Below are 17,696 nucleotides of genomic sequence, written 5' to 3' on the forward strand. Positions count from 1 at the left end.
ATCAATTTGATGCCATCGTTTGAGATTTCCTTAGGCCTAATTAAAAGCGTGAGAAATAAACTTTTAGTTACAATCATAAAAATCGGTACCATGTTTTCCCACCCTCGGACGTGTTATCTGCAACAAACACGCATCTGTGTAATCTCCTACAACAAGACTCTCCACCCATTACTGACTCCAAATTAAGCTCCTTTATATCTGGAAACTTCTCGAGCGTCATTCGTGCAGTGATAAACATGCCTGCGTGTTCATTTTTTAAATTGATAGGACATTAATTCATTGAATGTGCCAAGAATCAACATTTAAATCAGCGGTGAATAAAAAATGAAATAAAACACGGTGACACGAAAGGATATCAGGGTTATTTATACTTTGTAGCCTGTATTACATGCCTGTCCAAAATAGTACAAATAATCATTTATATTCTTCACTTCGAGGTAAAAAAATGTCCTGGACCAAATTATTCAGAATTTGGTTGGAGGCAGGTGATTCTTGTTTACTGTGTAATTTGGCTCACGTGGGTAATTCTTGAACTGTGGTGATAATGCTGTCCCTGGACTTCGGCAACATGTAAAACACTTTAAAAGTACAAATTAATATAGTGGCGAGAATGGGTTCAAAGGATGACAGAAAGGACACAAGATCAGTTAGATAACAAAGCAAGTGTTCTATCATGTAGGAACTACACTATATATACAAAAGTATGTGGACTCCCCTTCAAATATGTGGATTTGTCTATTTCAGCCACACCAGTTGTAGTCAATGAACAGCATTCTCATATATAGGTGTTCCTTTTGTCAAGGTGGGAAAGGGCAGTGAGGAGTACGATTGAGATTGTATCATCTGTGAATCTGTTAGGGCGATAATGCGAATTGGAGTGGGCCAAGGGTTTCCGGGATGATGGTGTTGATGTGAGCCATTACCAGCCTTTTAAAGCACTTCATGGCTACCGATGTGAATGCTACGGGGCGGTAGTCATTTAGGCAGGTTACCTTTGCTTTCTTGGGCACAGGGATTATGGTGGTCTGCTTGAAACGCAGGTATTACAGACCCGGTCAGGGAAAGTTTGAAAATGTCAATGAAGACACTTGCCAGTGGGTCCGCGCATGTTCTTGGTACACGTCAATCTGTCTGGCCCCGCAGCCTTGTGAATGTTGACCTGTTTTAAGGTCTTGCTCACATCAACTACGGAGAGCGTTAACAGCTGTTGCTCTCATGCACGCTTCAGTCCCCAGCAGAAGGTGCACCTGTGTAATGATCGTGCTGTTTGATATGCCACACCTGTCAGGTTGATGGATATCTTGGCAATGGAGAAATGCTCACAAACAGAGATGTAAACAAATTTGTGCACAGAATGTGAGAGAAATAAGCTTCATGCGGTAGGGAACATTTCTGGGATCTTTTATTTCAGCTCATGAAACAAGAGACCAACACTTTACATGTTGCGTTTACATTTTTGTTCAGTGTAATTAGCCTGCCTGCCTAATATGGTTAGCCTGCATGCCTGACTGTCTAATTGATTAAACTTAACTTCAAACGGTCTAACGTATAAAAGTGGTTTTCCATAAATCTCTTTGACTCAGATGTTGTCACTAGTTACCACAAAGTCAAAATTGGCTATATAATAAAAATTCAAGAAAACAAAAATGTGCTGTGTGGTTAGGGTTAAAGTTAGGGTTAAAATCTGATTTTAAGAAACTGTAGAAATAGGCGGGGTTTAGCCATAATTATGACTTTGTGGCTGTGGTAACTAGTGAAGACCAGGACATAATTCTAGGCCTCAGGAACTAACAATACAACCTTGAACTTGCTAAAATGCTGAACACCACTCTGTTCCAGATAACATGACAAAGTAGCAGAAGTTTAACTGTTGTCATTGTTCATCTGCAAGTTCTATCAGTTTCATATCTACCAAAGTCTGTAATGATGTTTACATAAATCAGAATGACTATATAGTCTTGAGGCCCAGAAGCATTTTATTTTTTTATTTTTTTTATTTCACCTTTATTTAACCAGGTAGGCTAGTTGAGAGCAAATTCTCATTGACAACTGCGACCTGGCCAAGATAAAGCAAAGCAGTGCGACACAAACAACAACACAGAATTACACATGGAATGAACAAAAACATACAGTCAATAATACAATAGAGAAAGTCTATACAGTGTGTGCAAATGAGGTAGGATAAGGGGGGTGAGGCAATAAATAGGCTTTATTGTTTTTGTTGTTTTCACAGTGTTTGTTTTTAATAAAGAAAAAATGTTCGCCTACCACGCTTCACCTTGGTCGCCTTCTTACGACGGACGTGACAGAAGATCCCACCAAAAACGGACCAAGCAGCGTGGCCAAGATGAGTGGAATTGGGAGGAAATTATGAATGGAGAAGGGCCCTGGATGCGGATTGGAGAGTATCGCCGTTCAAGGGAGCAGATGGAGGCAGCAAGAGAGGAACCGCGACGATATGAAGAATTAGAACAACAACAGAAGTCCGAGAGGCAGCTCCCCCAATTTTTTTTTTTTGGGGGGGGCACACGGGGAGATTGGAGGAGTCAGGGTTTAGACCTGAGCCAACTCCCCGTGCTTACCGTGGGGAGCGTGTGACCAGTCAGGCACCGTGTTATGCAGTAACGCGCATTGTATCTCCAGTGCGCATTCATAGCCCGGTGCGCTCTGTGCCTGCGCCCCGCATTTGCCAAGCAAGAGTGGGCATTCAGCTAGGACGGGTTGTGCCGGCTCAGCGCTCCTGGCCTCCAGTACGCCTCCTCGGTCCAGGATATCCTGCTCCGGCTCTACGCGCTGTGTCGCCAGTGCGCCTTCACAGCCCAGTGCGTCATGTGCCTGTGCCCCGCACTTGCAGGGCTAAAGTGAGCATCTAGCCAGGACGGGCTGTACCAGCCCTACGCTCCAGACCTCCAGTGCACCTCCACGGCCCAGTATATCCTGTGCCTGCTCCACGCACCCGGCCTCCAGTGCGTCTCTCCAGCCTGGTATGCCCTGTGCCTGCTCCACGCACCAGGTTTCCAGTGTGTCTCCCCAGCCTGGTAAGCCCCGTGGCAGCTACACGCACCAGGCTGCCAGTTCGTCTCCTCAGTCCGGTGAGACCTGTTCCGGCTCCACGTACGAAGCCTCTAGGGATGATCCATGGCACGAAGCCTCCAGTGATGATCCATGCCCTGGAGCCTGTAGTGATGATCCATGGTACGAAGCCTCCAGTGATGATCCATGGCACGAAGCCTCCAGTGATGATCCATGGCACGAAGCCTCCAGTGATGATCCATGCCCCGGAGCCTGTAGTGATGTCGTTTGACAGTAATGAGGGGTGGTCGCTTGACCGCAGACCCATTACGGACGCAGGCAATGAGGCAGTGATCGCTGAGATCCTGGTTGAAGACAGCAGAGGTGTATTTGGAGGGCAGGTTGGTTAGGATGATATCTATGAGGATGCCTGTGTTTACGGATTTGGGGTTGTACCTTGTGGGTTCATTGATCGTTTGTGTGAGATTGAGGGCATCAAGCTTAGATTGTAGGATGGCCGGGGTGTTAAGCATGTCCCAGTTTAGGTCACCTAACAGCACGAGCTCTGAAGATAAATGGGGGGCAATCAATTCGCATATGGTGTCCAGGGCACAACATAATTGCCATTTTTGAACATTTGCCTTTTAGCAATGCTCTTTAGCCACCATGCTATTGGCCTTGGACTTTTAGTCCTTGGTGCTATTAGCCTTTGCATTTTTACACCACCTGTATCCAGAAAGCTCTGTATTAAGCCTTTTACATCTCCACATTTACCTTTACATAGTCAACTTGCTAAATTCGGTCTTCAGTATACAGTATATCAACCACACTGTAGAAGGATCTATAGATGTTTGTAATACATTTGAACTCGTTACCTTCAAAATGGAATTTGAGTCAAGAAAAGAAAACATGCCAGTAGACCTCCTGCGATAGGACCAGCCCAGTAAACCCAATGGTAGGTCCAGTAGTTGGCCATCACTGCTGGCCCCAGAGCCCTGGCTGGCTTCAGAGAGGTCCCAAACACATCCCTTCTGCACCAGCACACAAACTGGTTAACTGCTGCACACACAAAAATCTAGGATAAGAGTCTACACAGACATGCTGTTTGGTAAAGGGGACATTATCAGGCACATGATACAAACTTGACAATGTTAATGAAACAGACTATTGGTGATTTCTGAGCATGTGGGTGTTGTAATAGTCTAGTTAGGGCCAGTTTCAGAGACAGGGCTTAGATTAAGCCAAGAGTAGGCCTTAATGTGTACTAGTTAAACTAGGACATTTAAGTATCTTTCATGAACGTGGCTTAAATTTGGCTTAGTTAGTTGGAGACTATGGAGTCATGGAGTAATAAGGTTAGTAAGCCTAAATGAGAACACCTAGGTTAAGCCTGATTAGGTTAAGTATGAGCACATGCTGTTGGTCTAATGGTGCTCATAAAAACCCGGAATGGAATAGAAAACACTATTACTGGTGTGAATCTTGAGACAACACAATGGCAGAGGTAAAAATAATTAGTTCAAAAACCTTAGTGAGTATGAAAAAACTATACTAAAACTAATTTTGTCAATCCATCCAGTTATTGAAGGTAAAAACCATACTGCTGCTTCTGGGCAAAATAAAAAGAGTGGTTGGGCTGCAATTTGCAGTGAATTCAATGCAAATGAAAATGTAACCACAAGAAGAGTACAACAACGTCAGGTGAGATATCTTCATTATTATCAGTATTTCACATTTCTCATATTCATATTTTTGTGACATCACTTATATTGAATGATATCTGCCTTTAAATACTCTGTGGAATGACATTAAACTGGCTTTAAAAAGAGAGAACGCAGAGATCAGAAGAGAGCGATTTACTACTGGTGGTGGACCACCAAAAAAAGACAAGACTGATGAATTGAGTGACTTGCTGTCTGGAATAATAGAGCACCAGCAACCTCTGGATGGTATACCAGACGATGGCCAACCTCTGGATGGTATACCAGACGATGACCAACCTCTGGATGGTATACCAGACGATGACCAACCTCTGGATGGTATCCCAGACGATGACCAACCTCTGGATGATATACCAGACGATGACCAACCTCTGGATGGTATACCAGACGATGACCAACCTCTGGATGGTATCCCAGACGATGACCAACCTCTGGATGGTATACCAGACGATGACCAACCTCTGGATGGTATACCAGACGATGACCAACCTCTGGATGGTATCCCAGACGATGACCAACCTCTGGATGATATACCAGACGATGACCAACCTCTGGATGGTATACCAGACGATGACCAACCTCTGGATGGTATCCCAGACGATGACCAACCTCTGGATGGTATCCCAGACGATGACCAACCTCTGGATGGTATACCAGACGATGACCAACCTCTGGATGGTATACCAGACGATGACCAACCTCTGGATGGTATACCAGACGATGACCAACCTCTGGATGGTATCCCAGACGATGACCAACCTCTGGATGGTTTACCAGACGATGACCAACCTCTGAATGGTATACCAGACGATGACCAACCTCTGGATGGTATACCAGACGATGACCATTTGGACAGTTCAGATGAAGAACTGAGCACAAATGGTACATATACCAAAGAAAGTAAATTGGTTACTTACTTTGGTAAATATATTCCACTGTCTGTGTCAATCTTTATTCTTTTTTCATTCTAAGGACCATGAGATTATTTGCGCTTCTAACGGTGTTCTTTTTCCAGAGGAAAGGAATCTGAACAGGTTGGAAGAGCCAGTGCACAGTGAGTGTGTACCCTGATCTTCCATTGGAGGATCAGGACAGCAATGCTACTTCAGGTAGTTGTGCCGCACAGCTGTAGCAATGATCACCTTGCAGCATCTTCTTGGCTTGCAACGAAGTGTATTGCGTAAACACTGGAATCGATTTTTCCATACTCCAAACATATGCTTCACCATCGCTCTCGTGCAGATATGAGCTCTGTTGTATCTTTGCTGCTCAGCTGTTGTGGGATTTATGTGTGGAGAGAATAAAAAGTTACTCTGACCATATCCACTGTCACCAAGTAGTGGTCCACTACGTTGTCCTCTCTGAAACTGGGCAACAATGTCTGAAAACTCTAAATTAGGAGTGCATACACCCTGAACATTGATGGAAAACCAGTTCTTACAGTTCCTATACTCCTCAGCATCAGGAGTTGATGGACACTTGATGGGAACATGACATCAATCTATACAGCCAATCACTCCTGGGAAGTGACCTTATTTATAGAATTGCACTTTATAGTTGGCTTGGCCAGCAGCATCAGGAAACTTGATGTAAAGACTCCTCAGTTCAGGAGTCTTTACCATTCTACACACAGTTGCTTCACTGGCACCACACAAATCACCAGTTTCATGATGAAAGATTCCAGAACTTGGGTGAAGACCTTCCTCTTTGAGACAGAGAGGAAAGTCTAGGGTCAAGCAAAGATACAGTTGAAGTCGGAAGCTTATACACCTTAGCCAAATACATTTAAACTCAGTTTTTCACAATTCCTGACATTTAATCCATGTACAAATTCCCTGTCTTAGGTCAGTTAGGATCACCACTTTATTTTAAGAATGTTATTATGTCAGAATAATATGTAGAGAATGATTTATTTCAGCTTTTATTTCTGTCATCACATTCCCTGTGGGTAAGAAGTTTACATACACTGAATTAGTATTTGGTAGCTTTGCATTTAAATTGTTCAACTTGGGTCAAACGTTTCGGGTAGCCTTCCACAAGCTTCCCACAATAAGTTGGATGAATGTTGGCCCATTCCTCCTGACAGAGCTGGTTTAACTGAGTCAGGTTTGTAGGCCTCCTTGCTCGCTTTTTCAGTTCTGCCCACAAATGTTCTATAGGGTTGAGGTCAGGGCTTTGTGATGGCCACTCCAAAACCTTAACTTTGTTGTCCTGAAGCCATTTTGCCACAACTTTAGAGGTATGCTTGGGGTCATTGTCCATTTGGAAGACCCATTTGCGACCAAGCTTTAACTTCCTTACTGATGTCTTGAGATGTTGCTTCAATATATCCACATCATTTTCCTGCCTCATGATGCCATCTATTTTGTGAAGTGCACCAGTCCCTCCTGCAGCAAAGCACCCCCACAACATGATGCTGCCACCCCTGTGCTTCAAGGTTGTGATGGTGTTCTTCGCCTTGCAAGCCTCCCCCTTTTTTCTCCAAACATAATGATGGTCATTATGGCCAAACATTTCGATTTTTGTTTCATCAGACCAGAGGACATTTCTCCAAAAAGTATGATCTTTGTCCCCATGTGCAGTTGCAAACCGTAGTCTGGCTTTTTTATGGCGGTTTTGGAGCAGTGGTTTCTTCCTTGCTGAGCGGCCTTTCAGGTTATGTCGATATAGGACTCGTTTTACTGTGGATATAGATACTTTTGTACCTGTTTCCTCCAGCATCTTCACAAGGTCCTTTGCTGTTGTTCTGGGATTGATTTGCACTTTTCGCACCAAAGTACGTTCATCTCTAGGAGACAGAACGCATCTTCTTCCTGAGCGGTATGACGGCTGTGTGGTCCCATGGTGTTTATACTTGCGTACTATTGTTTGTACAGATGAACATGGTACCTTCAGGTATTTGGAAATTGCTCCCAAGGATGAATCAGACTTGTAGAGGGCTACAATCTTGGCTAATTTCTTTTGATTTTCCCATGATGTCAAGCAAAGAGGCACTGAGTTTGAAGGTAGGCCTTGAAATACATCCACAGGTACACCTCCAATTGACTCAAATTATGTCAATTAGCCTATCAGAAGCTTCTAAAGCCATGACATTTCTGGAATTTTCCAAGCTGTTTAAAGGCACAGTCAACTTAGTGTAAACTTCTGACACACTTGAATTGTGATACAGTGAATTATAAGTGAAATAATCTGTCTGTAAACAATTGTTAGAAAAATTACTTGTGTCATACACAAAGTAGATGTCCTAACCGACTTGCCAAAACTATAGTTTGTTAACAATAAATTTGTGGAGTTGTTGAAAACGAGTTTTAATGACTCCCACCTAAGTGTATGTAAACCTACGACTTCAACTGTATTATTTCCAATGCATTTTCTTTGTACATACGAAAGCGGTCTCGAAAAGCTATTTCATCAAAGTCATTTAATGGATTACTCCTATCCACAAGTACTCGTCTGGCTGGCCTCTGTAGTGCATGTTGGTCTTCATTTAGGTATTCCAAATCATCCATGCTCCCTCACAAACAGTACTAAGCAGAAGTTAAACCTGCCTCTTTGAAGGATTAATTTCCGCTTCAATTTAGTCCTGGAGTAGCTCTAATCCTCCCTCTTGCAATCTGCTTTATTTAATCCAGAACAGGCTAAATCTACGACTACTTTAAGATAAGACTGTGCAAGTCGCTTTGAGTTAAGACAGCTGAAACAGGCATTTTAGTCTGGGACTAGGCTTAAGCCTTGTTTGTGAAACCAGCCCTAGATTTAATAGGGCACATTTAAAAATGTGATGTTATATTCTTAAATATTGTAAAATTAAATTAATATATTCTCTCAGCTCACCCTTCTAGAATGTTGATGATGACAGTACAGCCTACCAGGAAAGGTACCATGGAACTTTTGCTCTTTGAGTTGACTGCCCCTAGCAACACTACCATGGAAACCAGTAACGTAATGGCAATCTCTCCAAAGATTTGCCCCCGCAAGCTGGTCCTCTGATTGAAGGATGTTAAACGACGCTCCGGTGGCGTTGGTGTAGTTCTTCTTTGATATCATCTGAAGGACAGTATACAACTGTCAACTGCTGACCTACATGTTTCAGGTGCTAAGCACAGCAGGATACCACTTCACATTAGTGACAAATCTATTCATAAAAAGTGCTAGGCCTACACATATAATGAATTGATTCATTGATTGATTTTCATAACTTTATAAGCATGCCTTTCCCTAACCTTGTACCCCGGCTCAAAGAGAGCCAGCTGGTGGAAGAGAATGTCCTTTCCGCTCTAGAATTATAATTTGTTCTCCATTTGTACCACTGTAACTTCTCATTAGAGGTTACCGCACGTGAACATTAATAACTCAACTGACCTTTGACATGGCAGCTCCCAGCACCCCTCCTATTAACCTGGCTGATAAGGTATGGGATGACCATGAACAGATGCATGCCGCCACACAGTTAGATGGTGAAGGGAGGGTTGAAGTGGGATCCATTAAATTGCATGAAAATATTAGGTTATAATTCTCAGAGTAAAAAACTCAACGAACATTATGAAAGCTTAACCAAGTTTAATCTGCCCAGAGGGTCAATACAGCTGCATTCAGACATAAACATTTTCACAAGCACTGATATTTAACCTGTTAGGGCTAGGGGGCAGTATTGACACGGCCGGATAAAAAACGTACCCGATTTAAACTGGTTACTACTCCTGCCCAGTAACTAGAATATGCATATAATTATTGTCTTTGGATAGCAAACACCCTAAAGTTTCTAAAACTGTTTGAATGGTGTCTGTGAGTATAACAGAACTCAAATGGCAGGCCAAAACCTGAGAAGATTCCATGCAGGAAGTGGCCTGTCTGACAAGTTGTGTTTTATCTTGGCTCTTTTTATTGAAGACTGAGGATCTTTGCTCTAACGTGACACTTCCTACGGCTCCCATAGGTTCTCAGAGCCCGGGAAAAAGCTGAACGATATCGAGGCAGCCTCTGGCTGAAACACATTATCGCTTTTGGCAAGTGGCCGATCAGAGTACTATGGGCTTAGGCACGTGCCCGAGTCGACCGAATGCTTTATTTTCTTTCGTCTGTTTACCTAAACGCAGATTCCCGGTCGGAATATTATCGCTTTTTTATGAGAAAAATGGCATAAAAATTGATTTTAAACAGCGGTTGACATGCTTCGAAGTACGGTAATGGAATATTTAGAATTTTTTTGTCACGAATTGCGCCATGCTCGTCACCCTTATTTACACTTCGGATAGTGTCTTGAACGCACGAACAAAACGCCGCTGTTTGGATATAACTATGGATTATTTTGAACCAAACCAACATTTGTTATTGAAGTAGAAGTCCTGGGAGTGCATTCTGACGAAGAACAGCAAAGGTAATAACATTTTTCTTATAGTAAATCTGACTTTGGTGAGTGCTAAACTTGCTGGGTGTCTAAATAGCTAGCCCTGTGAGGCTATCTACTGAGAATATTGCAAAATGTGCTTTCACCGAAAAGCTATTTTAAAATCGGACGTATCGAGTGCATAGAGGAGTTCTGTATCTATAATTCTTAAAATAATTGTTATGCTTTTTGTGAACGTTTATCGTGAGTAATTTAGTAAATTCACCGGCAGTGTTCGGTGGGAATGCAAGTCACATGCTAGTCACATGCTAATGTAAAAAGCTGGTTTTTGATATAAATATGAACTTGATTGAACAAAACATGCATGTATTGTATAACATAATGTCCTAGGTGTGTCATCTGATGAAGATCATCAAAGGTTAGTGCTGCATTTAGCTGTGGTTTGGGTTTATGTGACATTATATGCTAGCTTGAAAAATGGGTGTCTGATTATTTCTGGCTGGGTACTCTGCTGACATAATCTAATGTTTTGCTTTCGTTGTAAAGCCTTTTTGAAATCGGACAGTGTGGTTAGATTAACGAGAGTCTTGTCTTTAAAATGGTGTAAAATAGTCATATGTTTGAGAAATTGAAGTAATAGCATTTGTAAGGTATTTGAATATCGTGCCACGGGATTCCACTGGCTGTTGAGTAGGTGGGACGATTTCGTCCCACATACCCTAGAGAGGTTAACACTTTTTTGGTTACTACATGATTCCATATGTGTTATTTCATAGTTTATGTCTTCACTACTATTCTACAACGTATAAAATAGTCAAAATAAAGAAAAACCCTTGAATGAGTAGATGTGTCCAAACCTTTGACTGGTCCTGTGTATATAGTGTATTTTATGTTTGAGACACTGTTAATGTCAGGGATGCATGACAAATGTGAAAACATTAAAAACATTTTTAGATATTGTCAATAAATCATATATGCATGCCAGATGAATTGTGTTTTGAATTTATTTTATCAGTCAGTGAGTTCAATGCGTCTGTTGAGTTCAAAAAGTTATTACACCACCTATAGTGTAATAAAATAGTAAAAACGATTCATGTTTTCCATTAAAGAACTTTGAACCAAACATAAACAATGATTGACGGATTGAATGGCCAGACGTGACCATAGGTTTGAATGTACTGTACTTATGCAAATAGTTTTTGTTATACAGTACAGTTCAAAACAATATGATGTGTACGACAAGATGTGAAATACAAAAGTTCTTCAAGCTATGAAGGGAAATACAATATTTTGGAAGACAATGCCCCCATGTCTCCAAGATAACACTTTTACTTCAGAACAAGACGTGTCTTCTGGTCGCCAAACAACAACCTGTGTACAAAAATAGGAATTCAATGATAGTAAACAATACATGAATTACAATGCGATGAAGCAATACTCTCCTACTGACTGTATAGAGTATGATGTATGACAGGCTGAAACAGTATGGAAATGCAGTGCCATTTTATTGCCTCTAAGGTCACAATCTATGGTAGAAGGGTAATACTATCTATAAATAGGTGAGTAATGAAGGCTGGGTGTGCTGTATCCTACCTGACCAAGCTGCCAGTGATAAGGGCCCCTGCAACCGGTCCCACCCAGTAGATCCAGTGGTACTCCCAGTAGTTAGCCATCACTGCAGGGCCAAACGCCCGAGCTGGGTTCATACACCCTCCAGATACTGACCTGCTAAAAGACCAATGGGACAAACACATCTGGTTTCTATATTGATCGAACAATGCATTACATCAGATCAATACACGTAGTTAGTAGAATTAATCGTTATCAGTCAGGCAGTAATATCATCAGGCAGGCAGTGATGTCAATGGCAATGTCCTCTTTATTCCTGCTGTGTCATTTCTTGTTATTGTCGATAATGGCAAAGCAGGAATAGTATTGAACCTGTTCTGCTGTGAACCCTTGTCATTTCAATACACCATCTACCATGACAGGTCTCCATTGATTTTCTCAGCCCTTACCCAGCCAGTATGTTAGCAGTCACAGTGAGCCCAATGCAAAGTGGGGCCAGTGGGGTTCGGGTCCTGCTGTTGACGGCCCCCATACAGACCACAAGGGACAGGAAGAGGGTCATGACCATCTCTGCTACAGTGGCACTGCCGATGTTGCCGCTGGTTTTAACCACGTTGAACGCTCCCCCTGCTGCACTGTCATAGCTGATGATGGAGTAAACTGCCTGTGGAATATCACAACATCTGTACGATTAGATTGGGATTAGATTGGGTTTTTATAGTTTTTTATTAGGATTAGATTGAGATTTTATTGGGATTATATTGGGATTAGATTGGGATTCTATTTGGATTAGACTGGGGTTTAATTGAGATTATATTGGGGGTTTATTGGGATTAAATTGGGGTTGTATTGGGATTATATTGGGGTTTTATTGGGATTATATTGGGATTCGACTGGAGTTTTATTGAGATTATATTGGGGTTTTATTGTGGATTATATTGGGGTTTTATTGTTTTGGGGGATTTTATTGGGGTTTTATTGGGATTATATTGGGATTACATTGGGATTATATTGCCATTTATGAATGTTTTTTGTTTGGATCCAAATGCTTGTGAATTTTTTTTTTCAAATGCGTAGACTACGCAAAACTATGTGTGATGCAAGACATTTGTTTAATGAACAAACATTCTCACGTTAAATACATCTATGATCATATGGAGCATCACTTGTGTGTACCTATTGTCATATTGGACTTGCTTTGTAACATGCGGTAGGAAATAGCACAATAGCCGCTCTATAATAACTGCAAGGTGCTGTTAAAAGGGCAGACTGGGGCTGGTTCTCTCATCATGGGTTGGTTGAATACGGGAGACTGGGGCTGGTTCTCATCATGGGTTGGTTGAATACGGGAGACTGGGGCTGGTTCTCATCATGGGTTGGTTGAATACGGGAGACTGGACCTGCTCGGACACCTGTCACCATCTGATCCTGCTAAGATCCTGCTAAGACATGATCCTGCTAAGACATGATGAGAATAGTGTTGTGTACTGACTGTGCACCATGACTGTGAAGCATGTAGAGCGGTTTATTACTGTGTTTATGTGAAAAGTAGGGGATTAGCTAGGGAAACTGACAGATCAATAACGTTACATTGCTATACTGACTAATAAAAACTCACATTGCACTGAAAAAACATCAGAATATCGGTCTTCAATCGTTTGGCCGCTGGTTTTATCGTTTGATTCAGGTCTAGTGTGATTGAGGCAAAAATAATAGCTAACGTTAGCCAACATTTGGCCAGCTCTCTCTCTAACGATACATCAACTGGCGAAAGCTAGCCAAGTTAATTTACTTCAGTTGAAACAGGACGAAACAAAGGCTACAAAACATTTCCATACAAACAACAGCTGTTAGATAATAATAGTAGCCACCTCATATCGCTATCTGCCAGATAACTAGAGTCTAGAGCTGACCTGGCTGTGGTAAGTTAGCTACTAGCTAGCTAATTAATTCACTTCAGTCGAGAGGGGATGAAACATTATCTAACGTTACATGTCAGTTACACTAGTTAATAGCTCAACACTGGGAATAAACACCAGTTAACTTTGTTTCGATTAAGTTAAACAGCAGTTACATCAGTCAACTAAAGAGTAGACCGTTTCTGCTCTGCTTGCTTTAACAACTCGGAGAAAAAGCGCAACACACTGACAGCAGCTGCCTCTGTTCAACTCCTGTGCTAGTCCAGCCAGCCTTCCTCAAGCTTTGCCTTTCACAGATCCTGTCTGCCCGCTTTGTGGTGTCTGCATGGTCCTAAATCCAACTGACTGAAAACTCCAAACAGCCTACCCGACCACTCTGAGGCGTCCACATAGGTCCTAAAGAATTGCCTTTTTTTGGTATCACATTGCAATGATAAAACTGGAAGAGGAGCACAAAAGTGCAATTTCAGAATGTAGGGGGACATGACCTCTTCCTGTCCAAAGTGAAAGTAGCCTTTATGCTAAATTGGGAGTGATTATATAACAAATTCTACTTACAAAGTTTAAGCTGTTGAAATGTGTTTTGAATATTGTTTTATCAAAATCAATATGACTATTTCTAAGACTGTAGGCTAAATGTCTTCATTTCCAATGAATAATAACTCCAAAAGGGTGCCCATTTCAACCCCAAGACCTAGCTGCCTAATTTTCACTCCATGGTGAAGGACGTTTCTGATGAACTCCACCTTTCTTTGTTTGCTGAAATCCATACTTTTTCAATAAATGTTAAGGAAATACCACCGACTTGTTGAGATTCAATTGCCACATGCTCATTTACGCTGAGTTGCCATTGTAGAGCAACAGCAATGAGAAAACAGTCGGTGGTTGTATTTGATTACTGTTTTTAGAAAAAGTATTAATTTCAGCAAACAAAGAAACGCAACTACAGAGGACAAACATAGGTACAAGGTAAACGTTTCATAAGTAAACATTTTTTAAGTATTGACCTTGGGCGAAACGATGTAGTAAGAGCTGAATTCCACAAAGCCTGGTCTCTGCTCCATTCCATTGGTGGAGTTCATCATAAACTTCCTTCACCATGGAGTGGAGTTTAGTCAGCTACCCAAGACCCTGCTCTCTTGTTTAAAAGAGTCTCTTATGATATAGATCTACCGTTATTGAGAAATATACACAGTAAGAAGTGTGACAACCAGTCTCAGTCTCCCCTGCAGCTCCACTGGATGTGCTCATAAATGCACTGCTACTCACAAAATGTTTCAGAGCTATCAAGTTTTGACATTGCGTCAAACAAACAATACTGCGGGTCTCTGGTTATTTTCCTCTGTTTGGTCCATACTGCATTCTCACCTGCAGTGAAGCACACCACATACAAATGGAATCAGACAGACTGTACTTTGAGTGAACCACAGCGCGTTGTTTGGTGCGCACTGATTGCGGTTCATATTTACACCTGTCCAAAAAAATGTTAGGGGGTAATCACTCCAGAGTAAAAAAAATCCCCCGCTCTAAACAAACTTGATGTGAAAGCCCCCTTACCTTTGCCAAGCCAGCCCCGGTCATCCCCCCCACTATCTGTGAGAGTATATACGGCCCCAGTAGGATGACGTCCAGTCCTCCACTGACGCACACACTCACAGACACAGCTGGGTTGAAGTGGCCACCACTGGATTCAGACAGAATAACATGTTTAGCACTGATACTCATGCATTAGGAAAATCACACTGATAAAAGAGATTAATATACTTGTTATAACTAGAGCCCTACCGATATGTTTCTTGGGGTCCGATACTGATTCCGATTTTTGGGGGGGGACAAAACTTACTAATACCGATATATGTGCCGATATACTGTTTTACAGCGTGGAAATTAAAAAGTGTAATTTTCCACACTGAATTATCATAAATTGGCATCCAAAAGAGTGATTGTCCAATAAATATGCTTCAAATGTTGATTTCATACATTGTAACAATAATGACACATCATAAGAATGGCCACAAGTGTTCAGATCAGCATAAGATTCCCTTTTCATCCTGTTTATTGAATATCGGTTATTGGTTGACTTATTGCTGATACTGATAAAGCAGTAAAAGGGCCAATATCAGCCGATAATACTGATATATTGGTCAGACTCTAGTTACAGTAAATCTCAAGTCATGAGAACAAAATTATATTCAAATAATTCACAAAAACATAGTAAAACTTTCTGACCTCAGAGTGAGATGTTACCAGGTGCCAGCATGTCCTTACCTGATCTCTCCCAATACAGCGATAACAATTGCTAGCGCCAGCCCATGAGCCAGAGCGGGCTGGATGCTCCCTGGAACGCCAGCATTCTCAATAACAGACCCACATCCCACGAAGATGAAGAGAGTGCATCCTAACACCTCAGCCAAGCACGGCTGGATATATCTCTCAAAGGTGGTGACTATTTTCCTGGGGTTGACTACCCCTGAACCTGGCCCTGAGTCCCCAGTGTCAGCCCCAGCCACGGTGAAGAGCTCCGTCTTTGACTCTATCACAGACATATTGCTGACTACTGCTGCTCTCTGTGTCACTTACACCTGCTCTGTCAACTGGTCAGCCAGAGTGTGACACATGCACTGATAAGAGTGCAGACAGGACCGTCACATTAGGGTGGTCTCAGGATATGCGTGGGAGTATCGCCACAACGCCACCTCCCTTTGCTATGATGGCATGTTTTGGCACACATCCCCATATGTCCATAGTATTTAGCTGTAGCGGAAGTGGCTATTGTAGTGCATGACAGACTGATGATGGAATGCCTTACCAGTCGTACGGGCTATACAATGTGTGAAATACATTTTTTGGTCCTCCCTTGTACCCATACTCCATAGTAGTTGCCACACCAGATTACCTCGTGATCCCAGATGGCAGGGCACCTTTAGGGAGATATGGTGTGAACTCAGGAAAAGTTGGATATAAATCTTTATTTTCACACATTGTATAGCCGTACCAACTGGTAAGTAGGGTTGGATGGTATCCATATTTTCATATCGTCATACCGTCTTTACTCATCCCGGGATTAATGGTATTATCATTTTAGTACACAAGGGGGCGCTAAAAACGCAAAAATCCTATTGGGCGTCTATTACCAGAATACTAACAAAATTAGCACAAGTAATATTGAATTGCCATAGAGGCTGCTAGCTAAATATGCTAACGAGCGCAAATGAAAATTAACTAATTGCAAGGTCAGGCAAACCAGCTGTGACAATGTGACAGGTGAAATTAAGAACACAATCTGCTTTATCTCCTAAGGTATTGCACAAGTTGACTGCAGGTATTTACTTAAAAAGTATCTACAAATATTAATATTTATTGAAAAACATTTCCAAATACCCATGTATACGGTATACTGCCCGAGCCTACTGGTAAGGCCATTCCAGCTTTCAGTGATGGGAAAAGTTTAATCGGAAATAGGTAAACCAGTGGGTTGGTAAAAATTATTTTCAGGATACAGGATTTCACCAATAGCGTCATTGCACAAAAGAGTACGCTGCATCATCTGGATATGTGTGCAACAAAAGTTCAACATTCACATTCTGCTGCCATTTCTGTCAGGCCATCTACGTATACAGTTTGACCCATTCGTTCGATAAATCCAACATATGCACCACACAGAATGCACTTTAGGACGACTGTACAACCATCAAGATGAATTGCCAGATCAAAAAGCAGATCCCTTTGTTTCTTGGTACCTAGAACTAGCAACTATGTTTTGTCCGGGTTTAAACGTAAACATTTGCCACCATCCACTTCCTTATGTGTGAAACACAGGCTTCCAGGGTAGGAATTTTGGGCCTTCACCATGTTTCATCGAAATGTACAGATGTGTGTCGTCCACATAGCATTGAAAGTAGACATTGTGTTTCCGGATGACATCACCAAGAGGTAGAATATACAGTGTATAGTGAAAACAATAGTGGTCCTAAAACAGAACCTTGAGGAACACAGATGTTTAGACATGTTATGAAACCTATCCTCCTAACGTTGATGCACTTTATGTCTAGGGGTCTTATGCTTAGTTAACTGGTCTGTAACCTGATTTAAGGTGTGCATCAATGTGAAATATCAGCGTATGAGGAC

At 41.9% G+C, this 17,696-nt stretch overlaps 1 protein-coding gene and 1 pseudogene across 2 annotated transcripts; both read right to left on the minus strand.

The window, feature by feature from the left end:
* Window positions 1–3,889: 3,889 nt before the first annotated feature.
* On the minus strand, window positions 3,890–9,228 carry LOC106609282 (aquaporin-8-like; annotated as a pseudogene).
* Window positions 9,229–11,066: 1,838 nt separating this feature from the next.
* Window positions 11,067–16,208, minus strand: LOC106609622 (aquaporin-8). 2 transcript variants are annotated; one of them, XM_014208576.2, is made up of 5 exons: window positions 15,837–16,208; window positions 15,126–15,252; window positions 12,099–12,313; window positions 11,674–11,805; window positions 11,067–11,451 (listed from the first exon to the last, which is right to left on the minus strand). In XM_014208576.2, exons 1-5 carry the CDS (start codon window positions 16,112–16,114, stop codon window positions 11,409–11,411), a joined length of 795 nt encoding a protein of 264 aa, XP_014064051.1. In that variant the 5' UTR covers window positions 16,115–16,208; the 3' UTR covers window positions 11,067–11,408. The 2 variants fall into 2 exon arrangements, with proteins under 2 accessions (XP_014064051.1, XP_014064050.1); XM_014208575.2 differs by having other exon boundaries at window positions 11,674–11,808; window positions 15,837–16,207.
* Window positions 16,209–17,696: the final 1,488 nt, after the last annotated feature.

This window comes from Salmo salar, chromosome ssa01 (assembly GCF_905237065.1).
Source record: "Salmo salar chromosome ssa01, Ssal_v3.1, whole genome shotgun sequence".
Lineage (NCBI taxonomy): Eukaryota > Metazoa > Chordata > Actinopteri > Salmoniformes > Salmonidae > Salmo > Salmo salar.